Here is a 23,000-nt window from a genome sequence, read left to right on the forward strand (position 1 = left end):
TGTGGGCGTAGCTTACTGGGAATTACGAGTTTGTGTCCCTTGAGAATGAGGCCATTTTCAACACTCAGGTCCTCTCTGAAGTTCCAGAACTCTTTCAGATCTTGTGGGCACTCATTTGGATATTCTGGCCATCCATGATGCACGACATCTTTTAAGTGACTGAGTACAACGTCTTGATCAGTGTACTCTCGTACTTCATCTAGTTTGGCAGGGCTGGCTGGCAGTGTTCGAGAGATTGTGTCCAGTTCCACCACGGGGACTTCATTGTCTTCTGCAGGGGGCTCCATGTGGCTAATCCTGGAAAGGGCGTCTGCTATCACGTTGCTTTTTCCTTGAATGTACCTGATCTCCACGTTGTATTTGGCCATTTTAAGTAGGAGCCTCTGAAGGCGTGGTGGTGCGCTCGATATGCTCTTCTTCCAGATGCTTTCGAGCGGCTTGTGGTCAGTTTCGAAGACCACCTTCTTACCAAATATGTAATGGTTAAGCTTTTCAAGCGACCACAGGCAGCGAGTAACTCTCACTCTATGTTGCTGTATCGAGACTCAGTTTCAGTTAGTGATCGACTGGCATAGCACACTGGTTTGCCCTCTTGCGTCAACACACATCCAATGCCTTTAAGGCTTGCATCAGACTGGATTAGGTTCTCCTTTTCTGGGTCGTAATAGGCTAGGACTGGTACTTCAGTGATTGCTTGTTTGAGGTTCTGGAATGCCCTTTGGTGTTCTGGTTGCCACACGAATGGTACATCTTTTTTCAACAGCTGTCGCACAGGTTCTGACACTTGGGCTAGAATGGGTGAGAACCTGTTCAGGTAGTTAATCATGCCCAAAAAGCACTGCAGCTCTGTAAGGTTCTTCGGGGATGGCATGTCACGGATTGCTTTGATTTTGGTTTCGCCAGGGCGGATCCCGTCGGGGGTCCATGTGAGCCCGAAGAAGGATGCTTCCTTCACTTTAAACTGGAATTTGTCCGGGTTAAATCTCACATTGTTCTCTCTTGCTGTGTCAAGGACAGTTAGTATGTGCTGATCATGTTGTGCTTCGCCCGTGCCATAGACAAATGTGTCATCTGCAATACTGCTGAGCCCTTCAAGTCTGCCAAAGACCATATCCATTTTTTCTTGAAACACATCTCCACTGCACGTAAGGCCAAATGGAAGTCTTGTCCATCTATGCTTTCCCCATGGGGTGTTAAAGGTGCACAGCCTACTGCTTTCCTCGTCAAGACTAACTTGCCAAAATCCACTGCGTGCATCAAGGATACTGAAGTGGGTGGAGCCGCTGACTTTCGGTATCACATCATCTATGGTTCTCACATAGTAGGGGTTGCGCTTGATTGCTTTATTGAGATTCCGAGGGTCCAAGCACAGACGGATCGACCCATTGGGTTTGATGGTGACCACAGCAGAGTTAACCCAAGGGGTATATTCATCTTGGACCTCAACCAGAATTCCAGATTCTTTTAACTGGTCTAGCTCTTCTATGTAGGCTTTCTGTAGTTGTACTGGAACCTGTCTTGGAGCATGCTGTACTGGGGGAATGTCAGGGTTAGTTTCGATGTGGTACGGGGGTCCTGGAAAGCAGCCAATTCCTGTAAAGACATCCTGATATTCTTCCAACAAATAGTCCTTTGTCAGTGGGAAGGGGTGTTGTTTGCCTCTGATGTCAAATAGTTTGTCAGTATTTGCATTGGGCATGGGCTTTTCACTTTGTACAACATTCTGGTTGGTTACATTTGTGCTGGCTGTGACTGGCCAGTTGAGCTTTAGGAGGTTCAGATCTTGTGCAGACATGTTACCAATTATGGCAGGGCCATCAACGTCAACAACTTCTGCTTGGATAACTCTGGGGTTGGAATTGTTAGGACCCTTCACATATATTTGGCAAGATCCAAGATTTGGGATCTCGGCTCCACCATAAGCAGTTAACTTCACTGTAGGTTGTTGTAAGCTTAGTGTCTCAGGGCTTAGTTGCTTGTATAGGGACTTGGGTATAATGTTTGTTTCAGCACCTGAGTCTATCTTACAGAGTGCATTCATTTGTTTTCCTTCTGGCTTCAGTGCCAAGGAGACTTCTAGCAGAGCCTTTTCTCTACAGGATACAACGTTTACACTCATGGCCAGGGGTGTTGCTTCAATTGGGCCCAGGAACACATAATCATCTAATGATTGGGTAGGCTCTGACTCAGGTATGGCATTGTTATTACTAGTAGCTTCAATCTCATGCACATCCTTCTTTTTAAGCTTTGAAAAGCATACCTTGGCAAGGGGTCCCACCTTTTGGCAGTAATGGCACGTTGCATTTCTTGCTGGGCACTGTTCATGAGAGTGAGGGCCCCAACCACAATTCCTGCAGAGCTGCGTTTTTCCTGACTTGTTGCCTTTTGGGTTTTGCCTTGATCCACCGGCTACTGGGTTCAGCTGGTCGCTTTGGAATTGGTTGCTCCTGGTTGAGCTAACAGAGTGTACTGCTGACACTACTGGGTTCATTAGCTGAAGCTGCTTGTCTGCTGATTCGTCTGCTTTTGCCATTTCTCTAGCTTTACTAAATGTCAGAACATTTCCCTCTTTGAAACACTCCTTTCTGACATGGTCTGAATTCATGCCGAGTACAAGGAAGTCTCTCAAGAATCGATCATGATGTTCCGATGGATAGTTGGCTTCTTTGACAAGGATTCTAAGCTTTGCAATAAATTCTTCTAACGATAGTGTACCTTGTCGAAGATTGTGTAGCTCCCAGGCGGCGATCAGCTCGTTTGAGTGAGGTTTCACATAGTTTTCGAATTTCTTCCAGTAGTTTTCCAGTTTCTTTTGTTCGTCTACCGAGAGGCCCCAGCTGTTGAACAGCTCCAAGCCATGCTCACCGGCCCAGTAAAGCAGGTGCTTACACTGAATTTCTTCGTCAATTTTGGCCATCGGGCCCGTAAAGAGCAGTTCACAGCGTTGTTTCCACATTTTGAAGCGTGAGTATAGGTTTTCATCCGTGCTCCAGTCCATGGTTGGACCCTTGTCAATGAATGAGGCGCTAGCGGCCATGTTGTTTTCTTGAATCGATCGTACACGTGTCGTTCGGAAATTACTTCACTCTTCCACCTTCTCCAGTGTATCGAGCTAAATGGTATGTTTGGTTACTTCGCGATCCCACTTCTGACACCATGTAATGTTATGGCAGAGATCAGAAAGATAACTTTTTATTCCAGCTAACGAGTACAAGCACACGTGTATATTCTGTCTCGTCCTACTGCGCATGCTCAAAACCTGATATGTTTACAATGATAACCTCCATTTGGCGCGAAACTATGTACAGATATTTGTCTGCGGACATTATCTGTTCTGAGAAGCCAGCAGTTTGCTCTTGAAAAACTGTGAGCCTCGAGAAACAGATAATATCCAAGGACAAATACCTGAGCTATTTTTAAAACTAAAATAAAATAAAAATTATAATGCCTGAAGAAATTACGTGTATGCCTCAAGAGCATGGTATAATAAAACAAAAGAGTTTAATATGTTCAGTTGTCACAGGGCATAAATAGTTGTTTTGGTCCCAACTTAGACTCATTTAAACCCGAGCTGCTAGGCAAGGGCCAAAATGAGGTCTTTGAAGGGCTCGATGGCCAAAACATATTTATGCCCAAGAACATAAACTCTATTGATATTATTATCACTTAGGAGGGTATTGAGAAACTGAAAAAATATTGAAAAAATGACAACAAAACAGTCCGAACAATCATGTGAGCATTTACATGTACAAGTTGAATTCCTTTATTTGTTTTCCCTCAATGAAAATATGCAATACATCAAGCGAAGCTGGCTAGAAATTACAAAATCTTGGCATGTGAGTTTTCAAGAATTGTAACAGACACAAAAGGAAAGTTCAGGTTAGCTTATTTGTAAGTGTTGAAATTCATTGTATAATTGCCAAACTGTCAGCAGGCTAAAATACATTTTAGCCCACCAGATTCACCACTTTAGCCTGCAAAATGTGCCACAATGCTTGATGAAGTGATAATAATTGCTCTTATTGATATTCTAGCTGCAGTACATGTAGGTTGAATCTCCCCACCTACATGTATGCCAACAAATTGAAGAACATGAAGGATTGGCAGTCAGAAACCATCTAAGAGAGCAAAATGATAGGAAGACAGATGACATTGCACAAAGTTTTAAAATTTTTAGAAAGTGTCAGAACAAATTTGACTGTCTTATTTTCAAAGCATTTTTTATCAAAGAACTGAAACTAACACTACACAAACACTGTGATTCAATCCGTCCTAAATTACTTGTTTAGATCAGTGCTTTAAAAGCTTATTAGTACTGTTACATGTATATACTGTTATATTGGCTGCCGCTGCTCTAAGGAAGTTAACTGAGTTTATTTTTTAGAAACCTGGTTACATCCCAGACAACTTAACTCTGTTAAAGGTTGGTTATGATGAGACAAGGGGTTATATTTTATGAGTGGCCACACTGTGACTGATCAATTCTGATATAGGTTATGAAGTGGCTGAACTCGATTGACATTATGAGATAAACCAACAAAATTACAGACAAGTAAAAACAAACGATATAATTTCCCGACGTTTCAGCGACCTCATGGCGCCATTATCAAGGGTACAAATGAGAATTAAATTAACAAATGTGAGTTCAAGAGTTATAACTAATTTACATAGCGGAGGTGGCTACACAAATACTTTAGCACGGATAGAATCCGTTTGCACATTCAAACTCGGTGTTAATTGTTTGATGTAAAGCATCTCGTTGACAAGACAATTGAATTTGTTCATGCATTTCTTGAACTCGCATTTGTTAATTTAATTCTCATTTGTATCCTTGATAATGGCGTCATGAGGTCGCCAAAACGTCGGGAGATTATATCGTTTGTTTTTACTTGTCTATGTATTACTAAATCATTGTTAATACAAAAATTACAGACTTTGAAATTATTTTCTTGATTCTTTTTCTTTTTTTTCCATCCCTTCAGTTTCTCTACACTCTAAGGTAGCAGTCCCTCTTCTTTGACTTCCTTTTTCCTCCACTGTACAGAAATTTCCAAGGCAGTTCTTTCAAACATGATGTTGATTTTGTGTAGACATCAGAGTGTCCTCTATCGCCATTGAATGAATTGTCCTCAAATTTGACTCTATCCGAGAAATTAGCGATGATTTGAGGAAATCAACAGGAATCCTACCATACATGACTTTTATACCCTGGCTTTTATAGTGTGCACTTTCAAATGAACACCGAGTCCTTTCAAGCACTTTTCGTATCCTTTCGCCATTTATAACAAAAAGAAACACTTGCTTCCGAGCAAGGTACTGATAGAGAAGCGTGGATATTATGGCGTATAGGAACGGGGAAAAGCTATCGCTTCACAGCTGTTATGTTTGGAAAATGTACTGCAATTAAAATTGTCCACGAATTCGTTCTTTCATCTGCAAGCCTGAGGGTTCCTTGCAAACTTGACTGATCTGGTGTAGCTGATGCACATGAGGAAAAAAACTAGAAACCCGCCATAGAAATATAACTGTTTCAAACTGTTGTTTTAACTGCTGTTACCACTCACCACATTCAGTAGAAGATTATGTACTTGTTTTGTGCATACATGAACAGACAGACACACACACTGACTGTTATGACTGACTCACAAAAATGCCAATGCACGGTACTGCATAAGAGACCATTTTTAACCTTAGTTAGTACTAGTAGTTTTAATCCTACAATCGTGGACAAAAGTCCTTGGGACACTTACGTAATGTAACGGATTATCTGTGCTTTAGAACTGAAGTATGAAGAAAACGCTGCTATATCCTTTATAAACGGGTTGCTGTCCTCCCTTCCCACCTAACACAATGTTGAAAATCAGTTGAAATTACACCTACTAATTTTCAACATTGTATGGGGGGTGGGGGGCGAGGTTAGGCAGGTGAAGTTGTATTCGTGCCTGGCGTGTACGCAAAAGTGCCAAAAGTGCAAATTTGTCTCAAGACTTTTGTCCATGATTGTAGTTCTAGTTTTATACCTTAGTTTTAGTCTCACATTTTAAGCTTTTATTACTTCTGAATTTTACATGTAGACAGTTAATGTACATTTTAGACTTTTATTTTTTTAGCTGCCTTAAACCTGACCGTGCCAAGTTATCAATTGATCATCTTGTGTTTCCAGATCCTAGGAGCTGGGCTCTAACTGTTCTTCATGGTCAACGTTAGAATGAAGCAGAAATTAAAAGTTTTTTAATTGAGATGCATTTATTTAAATAGAAGGGAATTTAATATACCGATTTTGATCAGCTCAGAAACTGTGACTTATTCCAGATGAATGTAAGCTGTGACATGATGATCTGCTAATTTTAGTTCGCTGTGTTGGATAGTTTGACTGTTCAGGATAATTGAGAATTATTTATAAATGCAGTGATTTAAGTACAGCAATGAATCATACATAATATATGTAGTTGTCTAACCTTTAGGGAAACATTTGGAAGTTTTCTTCTGGGATGACTCTGATCTGAAATTCAGAAAAGGAAGAACAGCAATCTCACTACCCAGGTAATTATGAACTTTATTTTTAATCATTAAAAGGTGTGTTTTCCATGAGCAGAGGTATCTCTTCAAGTTATTTTTTAAAATTGTAAGTTGTACGTTCATTTGATGTAACTATATGCCTGATGGATCTGGAAAAATACCTGGTAATTAAACATGGTTCATAGTTTTTTATTATTTTGCTTAATACACGTATTTATTTATTTTTCAGCCAATAATGTTTGATATTCGTAGTACACGTAATCCAGTAAATGTAAATCTAGCCAACAATTTCCATAGTTAGGATGGTTCCTAGAGTCACATCTGCCTCTGGTCAAACCCAGCCATTCCCCTGCCAATGTGCTCTTGTCACTTGAGCCATATAGTCATACTGTAGTTTCAGATTTCTTGTCTAAATTTTAGGGGATACACTGTCTTGGGTGAGCAGTGAACTGGTTCACTTTAAGGCAGAATGAGGCAATTAATCTGGTTAATTGCTAACCCAGATAATTTACCCTGCCAGACACAAACTTACGTGTAGCCATTTTGTCTTTTGCAGCAGTGATACAATTGTGAATGTGAGCCCTTCAGATTTTGATGGTGATGGGTGCCTTGATATTTTGATCTCTACACAATCCCAGACTGCTGACAAGACTATCACAGTGTTTGTGTATTGGGGGAATTCACAAACATTAGGTACACTTGAACAGCTGTACACCTAGAAATACCTCACTTCTTATTTATTAAATAATATTGTATAATTGCATACATGTACTTGTAGGTTTAAGAATGTGCTAATCTTTTTCCATGATCCATGCATTAGTTGGACTATGATATATGTGTCAATGTCAGTTCATATGAGTTTTAGCTTTTAAACTTTCAACTTTAACTTAACTTTAAATATTTATTTATGCAGGGCCCCACTGAAGAGCACCTTATAGTGAATTGAGCTCCCTGTTTAAATATTTTAATCATTATTATTATAATTATGAATTCTGTGGTTGGAGTTTTCAGCCTGAACTTGTGCCAGACCTATATTTCACAGCACCTTAAGTTTCTTGTGATAGACCAATTAGCATTATTTTAAACGTGAAGGCGCACTATAAAAGGACATAAGCTCCCCCCCCCCCCTAATTTTGAATTCACCCAAAGAATGCTTGCTTCACGCTCTGACAGTGTTCTACAATACCCTCTGGGATCGGATTTGACATTACAAATAGAACAATTATTCACATAGACATTGCGAACAGTGGAACAATATCAGTTTATAATCCTGCTCTAAACATGATTCCTTGAAATGTAAATACCGGGCCACTTATAAACACATCCCTGAATGCTTCTGAGAACAAAGCATATAGAAACAAAAGGAACCATTCAAATTCAGTGAGTTGTAAATGAGTGGCCCGGTATTCTACAATCTAGCCCCAACCAGTAATAAGCTTCTTAATTAAAGATTCGTCCAATAAAATAGTAATCTGTGAGGTACCAGGACTGTCATTAAGGGCCGTAAGCCGTAACCCCTGTTACGGCTGAGTATGCTTGATTTTCCCTTGATGCTATGGGTGAAATTCCCTGTTGTTTAGATAATTCACCCACAAAGTAACAAATTTGCTATGGGTGTGGAGAATAAGGCTACAGGTGACTAAAAAATTAATGACAACCCTGGGTACAGTACTAGTTTTTGTTAGATATTTTCATTTTATGGCAAGTAAAGACAGCAAAGACACTTTAATTCACTTACAGATTACCTTTTGTGTATTCAAAGCACCTGCCATTTTGAATTTAACCTGGGCACATCAATGGTGACTGACAAATGAGCCTTGGTCTTCCCAGGGAAGACTTCCTTATATTGCATGCCTTTGTGTTTAATAGTCTTGTTGATAATCTTACCATCATCATTGTGTTAAATGTTTGGTCTTACACCTGTAGATAACAATGGTGCTGTAAGCTTGGCAATGAAAGACCAGCCCTTAGTCCTGGAGTAAGTTCTGCAATAGTCAGATGAAATCATTTGGAATGTATTGTGTTCTAAATAGCCTCGCACACAAATGACGTCACAAAAATGTAACCCCCAGTGTGACTCAGACAAACAAGCCATTCAATGCGCTACTTCTTCAAGAGCAATGTATGGAACAATAGCGCTTGTGAGCACTTTGAACAGTGTGCTACACAAGTGAATGGCCTCTACCTCAAAATGTTAGAGAAAACCCATAACATTTACCTTTATAAAATAATAATAAATTACAATAGTACTAATCAATAATTTTTTTAAAATAAAATACGTCAATGTAGAATATTCACAGAACAAAACAATGTGCTACGAAATATTAAACGCCTGAGAGCTGAGAGCTAAGAGTCACTCTGCCAAAATTCTACTGTTCATCCGATAAAATAAATAAACATGATACAACAATTGAAGAAAAGGAATTTGATACACCATGTTCATTAACCATTCCACAAGTTTACACTGCAGAAATTAATTTTTGAGTAAATACGACCTAAAAGCTAAATAAAAGTACGTGCTCCAATTAAACTCACTTCCATCAATGTTAAAGAAAACAAAGCTAAAATCTAAAATGAATAAAACCAGTATTAAAAATCAGAGTTTCGTCCAAAAAAAGAAAGGAACTAATCACTCCCTCTGCAGTTTTGACGACAAAATCCGCATTCTTGACATAATAACAATAGTGATAATAATAATTTAATAATAATAATAATAATAATAACAATAATGCTGAGTTTGAAGGAGGGCAGCAAAATATGATGAGCTTCTTATGTATAAAGGCTGTTTATGAATACACTCCTTATGTCCATAGGAGAAAAACTATTTATTTATCATTCAGCTGAGTCACTCACAAGAAAACCAGCAAACCACCAAGAAAGAAATACCATAAAGAAATACTGTAAATCCAATCCGATTTGTTGCCTCAAGGTAATGAAACAGTATTACTGGCCTGCTCTGTCAGTTGCAACCCACTGCAATGAAACATCTCAACTTCCATTTTCTAAAGGTTTTGGGATCCATCAGACTGTCAGTGTCTCTGCAGTTTTGCAATATCCTCATGCAATTTGGATGAAATTAATTATCCATCTTACAATACCTAATAATAGTAATCTATTTATCAAATGCTGATGATGTCACATACGATGGAAAAGTATTATCTACATTGTAGTTTTTCTACGTTTTGTTTGTTTGTTTGTTTGTTTGTTCTTTTAGTGCCAATGGTGACCTTTTACCTGACCTTTTTGGTACAGATGAAAGTTCCTCACTCCGGTCATACTGGATTTCAAAAGGGTACTAAGAATGTATCATGACTAGAAAGTAACACTTTTAAACACATTAAAATAATTATTGTCATCACTAAATAGCAGGGAAATATTATTTTGCTGTAAGTTTGTTTGCCAAAAAGCATTTTTTTTTATAACCTGCATGTAAACTTCCAGATAGTTTTAGATTAACTCTTGCTACAGTTTGCTTCCCTGCGATCAGTTGGTTTCTCTTTTGAAAAATTTGAAAATGTTTAATTTTTTTGTGCATATAATTGTACAGATCAAACAGAAGCTTTGATGTACAGGCACAGACCAATTCCAGCAGCAATTTAGCTCCTGTAAAAGTACCACACTCAAATGCATTCTTAGATCTTAGTGGAGATTTCACTGCAGGTACAGTGCACTCAGTGTTTCCTAAATTTTCTGCTTTATTGTTTGTTATTGTGTATACAGTACCAGTATGATGCAATTTGCTGTGTACAGGTGTTATGTTATTGCTGATTCTTACACTGACATTATCTTTTCGCAGAGCAGGCAGATATATTTTATTGTCTATGTACAATTATTATAAAATATTATTGTAATTATTAAATTATTAGATTTTTAGGTTAGATTTTTGATTATTGTATATTTAAGAGGGCCACAAGTTTATTAGTTGTGTAACTATTAGGTGTTTACCCTCTATAAGTAAAGATTGATTGATTAATTTAATATAAATTGCTTTCTCCTGGATTGTTAGCCAGGGTAACCAGACAAACATGACTAGCTTATTTAGGGGTTCTCCTAGCGGCACACTTCTTACGCCATAGAAACTGGCAAGGTGACTCGGCCTATGTGCAGATTTGTATACACATATGTGTATCTTTTTTGTTTCCTTGTCCACACTTGAGTGCAGGTTCTTTGGATTTCATACATGAGACAAAATTATGCCATCCAGGATACTGCATGCACATGTATAAATTTAAAGAATCACTTCTCATTACAAATGTATCTTTCAGCTGAGAACCCCCAGGTGCAAGTTGCATTTAGAATGGTTATTTATTTATTTATTTATTTATTTATTTATTTATTTATTTATTTATTTATTTATTTATTTATTTATTTATTTATTTATTAAGCTTCGGCCTACTATTACACATAAAGAAAAAGAAAAAGAAGAGGAAGCAAAAAAAAAAAAAACAGACAGCAAAACAAAACAAAACGGCCAAGGGAGCCGCTACAGCTTAGCCAATTACAGCGGCCCCCCAACCCCTGGTTGTTAAAATGTTGTGAGCTTACTACCTAAAAAAAACCCTATATTGGTTAATGAGATCATGCATCTCTGCTAGGTGTTCTAATAATTAATATTGGTGGATTACCCATTTAATTAGATAGATCTACAGAAAAAAAAAATTAAAATCAATTTGGCATGTTTCAGATCTATATGTTACCAATGAGGACAATAACGGTGAAGTCTGGATAAATAAAGTAAGTGTACACTGAGGTCTGTTCACTAATAATAAAAATGTTGAGAATTCTTCAATCATGTTGAACAATTTCTTGTTGTATTAAGAATTGAAGGAAGGTCATTCAAACATCTCTTGTCACTTTTGAATTTTTTAAAGACCCTTTATACAGAGAAGTATTGCCCAAAGGTTGTCCTTGAAGAATTTCGAAGAATCAAGGGAAATATCCAAAGAATGATACATCTGATAGATATTCCTGTGATCTATTTAACTGCTTGAAAGAGATTATCCCCTTGGTTATGTTGTTGCTTCTGTGATATATTGAATATAGTGCAGCTCTAATTACTAGTTATAACAGAGTTACTAATTTGTTTGTAGGAAGGCATTCTTGTGCAGCCATCTGAATCAGAAATGATCAGGCCTCCAAAAATAACGAAGAAAATAAAACATGTTGGCCAGTCAACATTTGCTGACATTGGCAAGTATCACTGAGTGTGTGCCTTATGGCCAATTTACACGGTACGACTTTGTCGCATGCGACAAGCTTACGGCAGGCCTACGACATAAATTGTTGCATGTAAATCAAACCTACAACTTGCTTACGACTGTTGTGTACATCAAAAAAAATGTCGTAGGACTTTAAAACATGTTTTGAAACACTGCGACAATCGTAGCCAATATCGATAGAAAATGACATATTTTGTGGCAAATTTCTACTGAGTAGGAGACGAGGTGAAGCTTTCTTGCGTCAAAATGGCGGACAAACTTTTTGTTGACTGATTCACATGAAGACGTTTCTCGAAAAATACTAAATGGCTTAAAGCGAAAAACATCTCTTTTGACTTTAGAAAGTTTTTTCAAGGCGCAGAACAGCTAAAATATTTTTTTACTGTTTGTTAGAACTTTCGCTCTGAAAACCCAGGTGCAAACTTTTGCATATTTAATTTTGTAAGTGAAAATGTCGTGCACGTGTAAATGGTCTTAAGTCATGTCACAGGCCTGTCGTAAGGCTGTCGCATGCGACTAAGTCGTACCATGTAAATCGGCCCTTAGAAGTTAAATTTTTAACTTTTTGTGAACATGAAGTCCAGGGATGGAGACTTCCCATTGGTGGTAATTTTTCCTAAACATTAATTATGTTGTATTCCTATCCAGTTGCAATACAACTTTGATCTTCATTTTCTTTCATCAATTGTGACTGAGTTTGGTCTAGCAAAGAGACGTTCTACGTGTCAATTAAAATTGGTGTCACGAAGACCTTGAAAATTTCTGAGCAATAACACTTTGCCGACTGTTTCACTCAAGCATTCTTTGAAGCAGCTGGAAAACATTAATTAGTATTCCTTAGTATTTTGTTTTGTCAAGCAACTGTTAGTCCCCACATGAGCAAACCTTTACATGGTATTAAAATGTCACATAGCCCATAATTTGATGGTTTTCGTCGGTTTACGTTGGGGATCTTAGTTTTCATAGGATGAAAACTGAGATGAGGTCTTTGGTGTTACAGTAGGTCATAGTTTTAGAGCGTCTTCGCTTTCATGACACCCCAATGAAAGTCACCTAATTGTAGCGTATGTTTTTCAGATGGAGATGGAAATATTGACCTCCTGTTACCAGTGTGTACCACTGACTACTGTGAAGAAAGTCACATTTATGTGTACATGTACTCTAGTGGTCAGGTACATGTTCATTTAATTAATATATACTACATAGCCTTTGTAGCTTGGCGGTTTAAGCAATTTTTTAAGCAATTTGAGTGCGAGTGCACAAAGCTTTTTAACAGTTCTACTCAGTGTACATGTACTGCTCCGAAATTTTAATACCCAAAAATGTAAGAACCAGGGAACCTGCTTTGCCAAGCAAGGTCAAGCAGGTTCTTATATCTGGATTAACGCCCAAGTCGCTAGTGGAGGGAAGGTGCCTACGAAGCCCGGGGGCTGCAACCGCAGTCACATCCCCAAGGCGCTAGAACACCCGACTGGCCTGCCCAACCCGCAACCAAGCCACGAGCTCCCCGCGCCAAGCCCCCTACAGGCACCCGTCACACTCAAGCCAGACGGCATTGGTGGAAAATAAATAAATAAATAAATAAATAAGTAAGTAAGTAAGTAAGTAAATAAATAAAATAAAATGCTGAAAAGAAAGGGGGGGGGGGATAGGGAGGGAACGCCGAGAACCGCTAAACTATAATTCAATCCACAACGCCACACTAACAGAGCGATGAACACACTGCGAGCACATGGGACGACAACACATGTACTAACCAAATATACCACTGGACAATGTCAGCCCCAGGGCTCTCACGACCATATGACTGTTGCAAACGCTACAGAAACGCACCAAACGCTAAACAAACGCTAACAGATGGCCAAGGCACTAACAAACGCCTACAAAAACGCTACTGACCAGACTGGTTCCTGGTCATAAACTATGTAAAATTTCATTGAACTACATCAAACACTACAAAACGCACCAAACGCTAACCAAATGCTCACAGACGGCCAAGACACTGACAACCGCCTATAAAAACGCTACTGACCAGACTAGCTCCTAGTCGTTAACTATGTTAAATTTCATTTAACTATATTAAATAGTTGAATTATGAGCTCTTGTTATAGAGACAACACTACATATACATTCTGAAACCAGTTGTGTTAGGCTTATCATAATAGTAATATAATACAGTTGTGAATAAATACTGTATATTAAGGGACCAAACCCATGTTTATTTATTTTTCTAGTAATCAACAACTAGTATACATATATCTCTTTCACCCTAACCCTAACCCTAAGAACGTACCTAACCTAAATTGCCAATACCTACCCCAAAATACAAGAACCTCTTTTGCCAGACTTCAAAAACTATAGGTTCTTACATGCGGGTTTTTACTGTATCTCAGTCTGCAGTGTGAGTGTTCAGAAGGAACATTTATTTTGTCCTTGAACTTTTCCCTCTCTACAGGCATACACGTAATTTATTTGTAAATAGCAATATTATTCATCAACCTTTAACTATTTATTCCAGTGGACTAAGATGTTATCCAATGATAAGAAGCCTACCACGTGGCAGTTTATCTCACCATCAAATCAGACTTCATCCTTGTCTCCACTAATGACCATCAGAACAGGTTTGTTACTGAACTTGACTGAACACTAACGCCCCCGCCCTGCAGAGCTGGAAGACAATGCTTTACAAAGAAAATACGTCAAACTTATCGTCTTCGTAATTGAAAAAAAAAAAGATATTTCTTTCTTATTGAACAGGTGACTACAACATGGACACTTTCAGTGATGCGATTGTAGTGTTGAATGTCAGGGATCCAGGGTGAGATTCACATTAACAATAATTTTAATTATATTGTCAATTAAAAATCACACGAAAATGCATTTGATTTCTGTGCAATTTTTTTATTTTTCAGTGTGCGTTATTTTTAATATGGGTTTCATGTGCAGTATACCATGTCATTACATAGTTTGCACAGCGCTTAAAACATCCTTGAATATTGAGCGAAAACTATGTTTCATCCATTTTGAATCAGTAATTTAATTGTGATGGAAGCTTGACTACTTTAATGGGCAAAAGTAATGCCAATAAAATTCAGCGAATAACAAAATATATTACAGGTAATTCTACAAGTGAATTAAGGTGTGTTCATTGTGGTCTACATGTTCACGTACACCTTCAATCAGGGACAAAAGTGTTGGGACAAATGTGCACTTTTGGCGCTTTTTCCCACACGCCAGGCGGGAATGTAACTTCACCTGCTAACCTCGCCCCCCACCCCCCATACAATGTTGAAAACTAGTACCTGCAATTTAACCTGATTTTCAACATTGTGTTGGGTGGGGAGGGGGGACAGCAACGCGTTTTTAAAGGATATAGCAGCGTTTTTTTCAAACTTTAGTTTTAAAACACAGAGAATTCATTACATTACATATTAAGTGTCCCAAGGACTTTTGTCCACGATTGTTTATCATAATCAGTCTCTACATCCAGGTTGTTCATTTGTTCATCATGCTGTAAAAGTATCACAAGGGTATGTTATACATTGTTTTTCATGTTAAGAGTAAATTGTGATTTTTTGTTAGAGACAAACATTTCAAGAGAGTTGCAGCCTTATTGGAGAACATTCCATGCCAAAGTATGGATGAGCCCTGTTTCAATAGGCGCACCTTTGATGTTCAGTGGCAGGTGAATGTTCCTTGTGATTTGTGTTTTTTAATGAATCATTTATTGTTGACAACACCCAGATTTTGCCATACTTTCTTAATCTTGACTTACAAAACTGGGTTCCATTTAATTGGCGGCGGTCCACTATGTCTGGTTTTCATGCGGTTCCTCCACCCTTGCAAATTGGAATTTGGAGTGTTGGTTTTTGTGGAGGGAGGAAAACAGAGTACCAAAGAATACTTCGGAGTAATGCGAGAACCAACAACAAACGCAACCCACATATGGCAACAGGCCAGAATTGAACCCGGGTCACATTGGTGGGAGGTGAGCACTCTCACCACTGCGCCGTCCCTGCTCTTAAAAAAATGTGACTGATTCTCTGTAAATCAAAGGAATACTAATCACTCCACACCTCGAGGAAGCAAGCAGACAAATCTATTTCTGATAACCAAAGAAAGGCGTAGCACACTCTGGATTCCTCCAAATACTAAATTCCTCCTGACTACGTCAATAAGTTTATAAATTAGTTTATTTTTTCTTGTTTTGTTGATTTTGTCAATTTATTTATTTAATTCCGTGATCTTGAAGTATTAAAGACAGAAAATGAGATTGACAAAGTTGATGAAACGTATCGTTATTTAATATAACAGACCTTGAATAAACACCGAATCTATTAAACTGAGTTTTTAATCAATGACTGAGATGTTGAATAAAAAGTTGTATCAGTTTTCCCTTGCTTTCCTTGTTTTAGGAGTTGCCAAATTTAGAGGGAGCTGTATTAGCGACGTTTTTTGATCTGTACGAAAATGTAAGTACGTGTGTTACTTAAACAACATATATAATGGTTTATATAATACGTCAAATTGTTTTCGCATTTTGATTGGCTCTTACTTATAATCTTTATCTATTGGAGGACAGACGTGCAGATGACGTCAATAACATTTTTTGTCTCTCTATTACATAAAACAGAGATTCCATGTTGCCGTGTCTCTGTTCAGTAATTGATCACAGATGACGTCAATATGTGCTGAGAGCATCAGTGACACAGTCGCCTGGCGGCTTGTGTGCCAGGTTTCTCTTTTTGTTTCTTTTTTTGCAATACTACACTTTATTTTCAATTTCACAAAACTAAACTTCCTTATATCACAAGCGTTACGTACAAATTACAATAACAATCATTATTGCTTACAACACTAACAATATAACAACTTTTTTAACACGATCTAATTCTAAATAACGACAATATCACTAATAAGGACAAAACTAAAAATGATACAACTAACAGATACAATACTGCTACTGCTACTAATACATTATTCTAACAACTGACAAAAGTAAATATGCAACAAAAACGAAAGAGAAGGGAAGGGAAGCGAAAATAATATATTGGGCCGTGAAATACTTAATTAAAACTGTTCAAATGAAAAGGAGAACCTAAATATCATTCCATTAAATTGCTTGTTTAAACAAAAGTTCAAAGGAGAGATCAGGGAATAAAATGACTGGAGTATTTTGTGCCACCTCTGTTGGAATGCGTTTTGTGTTCCCGTAATAATCGAAACGTGTTTTTCTATTTTTAAATTGCATCTAACCTGATTAACGTATTCCATTGAGAATGTTCAAACATTATTGTACTTACAGGAGTAAATGTAATATCTACCAAGTAGTCAACAATGAGTTAATAAAGACGAAAAATTGTTGAACGCTATTCCGAAAGGCTTCTGTGATCGGACATTCGCGTTGCTTCATCTTTTCTGGGTGTGCCACGTTTTTACTCTTATCACATTTTACTCTTATCACATTATCGTCATCTGTGATCTGTAATTGAGCAGACGCACGGCAACATGAAATTAAAGCCTGAAAAAAATTCAGGCCTGAATGGCATTCGATCCCATGATCTCTGCGATAACGGTGTAGTGCTTTACCACCTAAGCTATGAAGCCGATTAAATCTAAATCTAAATATTATTTCGTCGGCAACATCCAGAGGACATCACGCCAACTCTGTAACATTAAAATGATAATGAAAACTAAAACTACAAACGGAACTAATAAAAACTGCATTTAAAAAGGGAGCTGGTCACGTTGTGAGTTCGTAATATGCCCGTAGATGGTGAAGAATACAAATGAATATATGAAAGATCATATATGCAACATGGAATCTATTTGTTAAATAGTTTATGGAAGTTTGGGATACTATTTACTTGGCGCACCTCACTAGTGGGAAGAGTGACATCGTGAGAGTGAAGCATTATTGCGCATGCGACCATGCATATGAATGGCATGCCAGGCTTGGGGCCATGCATTAGCATAGTGGCCTATAAATGGAGTGCCAATGATGGGACCATGTATGGGACCAATGCATAATCCGCCAGTGAAGCAACCATGCATATGATGTCAATGATAGCACCATGCATATGAATGGAGTGCCAAGGATGCGTTCATGCATCCGCAGAAGGACCTACTTGCCAAACGCTTCCACCATGCATATGCCCAATGCATTAACTCTTAATAATGGGACCATGCATATGAGGTCAATGATGCAACCATACATATCTCTGGCATACATGGCACGCTTGGGATGCGACCATGCTTTAAGACCCATGAATAGAGAATCACCAAGGAATGCTAAACACATTTTCGTTCTGTATAGGGAAAAATTGGGATTATGGGTGTTACTGAGTCTGTGAAGGATGAGTCAGTGCAGTACCATCTTCATGCCATCCGCAATAATATCTATACCGATGCCTGTTTTCTGAAAGTTGTAGGTAAGATCATTAGAATAAGATCCCATAACTGAACCTGGAAGTCATTTCCTGACCCTATTTCTGGAGCTCTGTGGTAGTGATATCTTCAATTAGGACTTATATTCACTGTAATTGTAGTAGCTCAGTAGTAGCTCAGTAGTAGCTCAGTAGCAGCTCAGTAGTAGTTCAGTAGCAGCTCAGTAGTAGCTCAGTAGCAACTCAGTAGTAGCTCAGTAGTAGCTCAGTAGTAACTCAGTAGTACCTCAGTAGCAGCTCAGTAGCAGCTCAGTAGCAGCTCAGTAGTAGCTCAGTAGCAGCTCAGTAGCAGCTCAGTAGCAGCTCAGTAGTAGCTCAGTAGCAACTCAGTAGTAGCTCAGTAGTAGCTCAGTAGTAACTCAGTAGTACCTCAGTAGCAGCTCAGTAGCAGCTCAGTAGTAGCTCAGTAGTAGCTCAGTAGCAGCTCAGTAGTAGCTCAGTAGTAGCTCAGTAGTAGCTCAGTAGCAGCTCACTAGTAGCTCAGTAGTAGCTCAGTAGCAGCTCAGTAGCAGCTCAGTAGTAGCTCAGTAGCAGCTCAGTAGCAGCTCAGTAGTAGCTCAGTAGCAGCTCAGTAGTAGCTCAGTAGTAACTCAGTAGTAACTCAGTAGTACCTCAGTAGCAGCTCAGTAGCAGCTCAGTAGTAGCTTAGTAGTAGCTCAGTAGTAGCTCAGTAGCAGCTCACTAGTAGCTCAGTAGTACCTCAGTAGCAGCTCAGTAGCAGCTCAGTAGTAGCTCAGTAGCAGCTCAGTAGCAGCTCAGTAGTAGCTCAGTAGCAGCTCAGTAGCAGCTCAGTAGTAGTTCAGTAGTAGCTCAGTAGCAGCTCAGTAGTAGCTCAGTAGTAGTTCAGTAGCTGCTTAGTAGTAGCTCAGTAGCAGCTCAGTAGCAGCTCAGTAGCAGCTCAGTAGTAGTTCAGTAGTAGCTCAGTAGTAGCTCAGTAGCAGCTCAGTAGTAGCTCAGTAGCAGCTCAGTAGTAGCTCAGTAGTAGTTCAGTAGCTGCTCAGTAGTAGCTCAGTAGTAGCTCAGTAGTACCTCAGTAGCAGCTCAGTAGTAGTTCAGTAGCAGCTCAGTAGTAGCTCAGTAGTAGCTCAGTAGTAGCTCAGTAGCAGCTCAGTAGTAGCTCAGTAGCAGCTCAGTAGCAGCTCAGTAGTAGCTCAGTAGTAGCTCAGTAGTAGTTCAGTAGCTGCTCAGTAGTAGTTCAGTAGCAGCTCAGTAGTAGCTCAGTAGTAGCTCAGTAGTAGCTCAGTAGTAGTTCAGTAGCTGCTCAGTAGTAGCTCAGTAGCAGCTCAGTAGTAGCTCAGTAGTAGCTCAGTAGTAGCTCAGTAGTAACTCAGTAGTACCTCAGTAGCAGCTCAGTAGCAGCTCAGTAGCAGCTCAGTAGTAGTTCAGTAGTAGCTCAGTAGCAGCTCAGTAGTAGCTCAGTAGTAGTTCAGTAGCTGCTCAGTAGTAGCTCAGTAGCAGCTCAGTAGCAGCTCAGTAGCAGCTCAGTAGTAGTTCAGTAGTAGCTCAGTAGTAGCTCAGTAGCAGCTCAGTAGTAGCTCAGTAGCAGCTCAGTAGCAGCTCAGTAGTAGCTCAGTAGTAGCTCAGTAGTAGTTCAGTAGCTGCTCAGTAGTAGCTCAGTAGCAGCTCAGTAGCAGCTCAGTAGTAGTTCAGTAGTAGCTCAGTAGCAGCTCAGTAGTAGCTCCGTAGTAGTTCAGTAGTAGTTCAGTAGTAGCTCAGTAGTAGCTCAGTAGCAGCTCAGTAGTAGCTCAGTAGTAGCTCAGTAGTAGTTCAGTAGCTGCTCAGTAGTAGCTCAGTAGTAGCTCAGTAGCAGCTCAGTAGTAGTTCAGTAGTAGCTCAGTAGTAGCTCAGTAGCAGCTCAGTAGTAGCTCAGTAGTAGCTCAGTAGTAGCTCAGTAGTAGTTCAGTAGTAGCTCAGTAGTAGTTCAGTAACTGCTCAGTAGTAGCTCAGTAGCAGCTCAGTAGCAGCTCAGTAGTAGTTCAGTAGTAGCTCAGTAGCAGCTGAGTAGTAGCTCAGTAGTAGCTCAGTAGCAGCTCAGTAGTAGCTCAGTAGTAGTTCAGTAGTAGCTCAGTAGTAGCTCAGTAGTAGCTCAGTAGTAGCTCAGTAGCAGCTCAGTAGTAGCTCAGTAGCAGCTCAGTAGCAGCTCAGTAGCAGCTCAGTAGCAGCTCAGTAGTAGCTCAGTAGTAGCTCAGTAGTAGCTCAGTAGTAGTTCAGTAATAGCATTAGTTTGCCTTGACTCGTTCAGGAACCACACCACCTACCATCAATTAATGTTGATCTTTCCAGACTATTTACAGCGTTCAAAATGGCAGTTCAATCTAGCGCGGATGATATATAACACTTCATGACTGCCTACCTCAATTTTTCCGATTTTTTCATGTTTATTACCATACAAGTTGCCAAAATGATCTAAGGCATTTATGTATCCTTGTAAGAATTTTCTGATGATGACTGCGATCTTTTTAGACAGCAGATTTATGTTTGATTCTTACAAGACTCTTGTAATCTGAGTCACTGTGAAAGGTGAATTGAAAGTAAGCAAGTTGAGAAATGTGGAACAAACATACCGATAGAATAACGAACAGAAAATGTAAAAAACAAAAACAAAAAAAATTGTACACTTTCATTATAGTAGACTTTATCTGGCAGAAAGGTTGGTGGCTAGGTACCTGATATAACTATGTAGAGCTTCTTAACTAGTCGGGTGGCCATTAAATAATACAAATAAATCCAGTTGTGTACTAGTAGTTGAGCCTCCAGAGTGATCAGTGTCATGTTGTAATAAGCAAACATATGGGCTACAAATGTAGTGCTCACAAAACGTTTTCTCCAAATCAGTTTTAGGAGGTAGGAGTCTAACTTCTTGCGTTAACGAAAACCTGGTAGGTACTGTAAAATAACTTTTGAGGCATACATTATTAACCTTGTTGTAAACAAGTCATGGGGACGTGATGCATTACAGTGGAGACAAAAGAAACCTTTGTGGTCAGAAATGATCAATGCTAAGCAACTTGTCCCGTGCTTATAGAGACAAACTTCATGCTTGTTGTCCGATTGATTATCTCTGACACTCGAATGAATACATGCCACTTGTTGCATGGACTGACGAAAGTTAGGTTAAATAAATGCAGCTAAGATGTTCCTATTTCTGTTGTGTTTACTTCGATTTGCTCAGTTGTAATCTTATACCATACTATATTCGCATAACACCTCTGCACCGCTTGGCATCGTATTTGGTCCTAGCAAAAAAGATCAGGGCAGACGTACTGACCTGCTTGTGTGAAAGATTGCATCTAGGATTAATTCTTTCTTTCATGGGCGTGTTTCAGTAAGAAATTACTGAGTTGGTACACGCGTAAGTCGCCCCGAAAATGAAAATCTCGCCAAATGGTATCTTCATATTTATTAGGATCTTACAGGCTCTAGCAATGAAAAATAAGCTTAATTCCAGAGGTGAACATAAGAATCATCCATTTAGATCGGTCGAGTAGTTTTGAATCTTAACACTATATAATATTCAGCAGCTGGTAGCATGAGGCGTGGTTATGCTGGAAATAAAACATGACACTTATTTAAAGTTCAAAGGACTTTTGAATAGAGCATGTTCTCAATAAACGGTTTTGAGCACCTTTCAAAATAGAAAAGAACAATTATGGAGGTTTGTAATCCGGCGGCATGAATACGGAGTGGTATTACTCTCTTCAAACCCATTGCTGCAATGATGCCACTAGCTGACGAGGCAGACAGGTGCAATGTGTAACAATTGGTCTCCTTTTTTCAGCCCTATGGTGTAAATCAGCTGGGATCATACATTAAGTACACTACCACAAGCACAGACGGGAAGTTAAAGTATGGAAGCGGTAAGTTGATAGGCGCCACTACTTCCCTATAATAAGGGTGATTATTAGTATTCTACTTAAACATTAATGCAAATGGTGCAATCCGATTGGTTGAGTGATCGTACACTATCCATTAGTGTCCGGGAGGTCGTCTACGAAATGGCGACCTTTTTGTGGTTTTTCCAAAGTTTTGGAGGAACAATTTGATGCAAATGATAGTTAAATTCTTACGAAGACTAAAAGAAGGCCATTCACGGCTTGATGACCTTACATAACGTCAGGACTTTCGCGTCCAAAATGTTTCCACGGACAGATTTTTAAAACTTAACATGAAGGAAGGTAACAGAAAAAATTAATGGGGGGTGGGGAGAGTGGGGTCACCGTGCTCGTTTTCGAGACAAGGCGCGTTGAAGACCATCCATTTTTAGAGGTTTTCATTGTTTTAAGACAATGTTAGCTTGGGAAAGGGCGCTTTAGAAATGTTGTTGTTGTTGTTGTTGTTATTATTATTATTATTATTATTATTATTACTACAACTGTCGGTCGTAAAAAAGCTACATAAGTGAGATTTAGATCAGGTTAACGTACTCAATTCAACACAACTAAGTATATAAAATACACTTTTGGTGCTGATGTCGTTCCTCGAGGTAGAATACATGTAGGCCTAGAAAAAGAATAAATACTAGCCGAGCCCGTCTACATACAGAAAACCTTGTTACACGCGTACAAGAGCAGAAAAAGCGAATATTTGTAACCTCTTACGGATATATTTTTCCTGTTGTTTGTCAAAATGGATAAAATGGATGGAATAGATCTGCGGAAAGAAAAATAGGGGGTCACCGGGCATCCAAGAGAGTAAATTACAGGCCAAGTTAGCTCACCCGGTGGCCAAAACCTATACTTGCTTATATTTCATCTTAAGCGCGTGTTTGATGTATGACGTGGCGTGACGTTGCGACATGCATTTCGTGGGCAGAAAG

The 23,000-nt window shown here is 39.0% G+C and overlaps 1 protein-coding gene across 1 annotated transcript in view; it reads left to right on the forward strand.

Moving 5' to 3' along the window:
* Positions 1-23,000, forward strand: part of LOC145466130 (T-cell immunomodulatory protein-like) — a 29,943-nt gene that overhangs the window by 2,812 nt on the left and 4,131 nt on the right. Inside the window, exons 2-16 of the mRNA XM_081449903.1 lie at positions 6,465-6,543; positions 7,076-7,212; positions 8,446-8,497; positions 9,734-9,811; positions 10,067-10,179; positions 11,204-11,253; positions 11,610-11,709; positions 12,816-12,910; positions 14,257-14,359; positions 14,496-14,556; positions 15,321-15,423; positions 16,154-16,210; positions 18,055-18,169; positions 21,020-21,063; positions 21,963-22,041. Of these exons, the coding sequence (XP_081306029.1) occupies positions 6,465-6,543; positions 7,076-7,212; positions 8,446-8,497; positions 9,734-9,811; positions 10,067-10,179; positions 11,204-11,253; positions 11,610-11,709; positions 12,816-12,910; positions 14,257-14,359; positions 14,496-14,556; positions 15,321-15,423; positions 16,154-16,210; positions 18,055-18,169; positions 21,020-21,063; positions 21,963-22,041 (1,266 nt within the window). The remainder of the gene's footprint in view (positions 1-6,464; positions 6,544-7,075; positions 7,213-8,445; positions 8,498-9,733; positions 9,812-10,066; positions 10,180-11,203; positions 11,254-11,609; positions 11,710-12,815; positions 12,911-14,256; positions 14,360-14,495; positions 14,557-15,320; positions 15,424-16,153; positions 16,211-18,054; positions 18,170-21,019; positions 21,064-21,962; positions 22,042-23,000) is intronic.

The sequence above is a fragment of the Orbicella franksi genome, chromosome 13 (genome assembly GCF_964199315.1).
Source record: "Orbicella franksi chromosome 13, jaOrbFran1.1, whole genome shotgun sequence".
Lineage (NCBI taxonomy): Eukaryota > Metazoa > Cnidaria > Anthozoa > Scleractinia > Merulinidae > Orbicella > Orbicella franksi.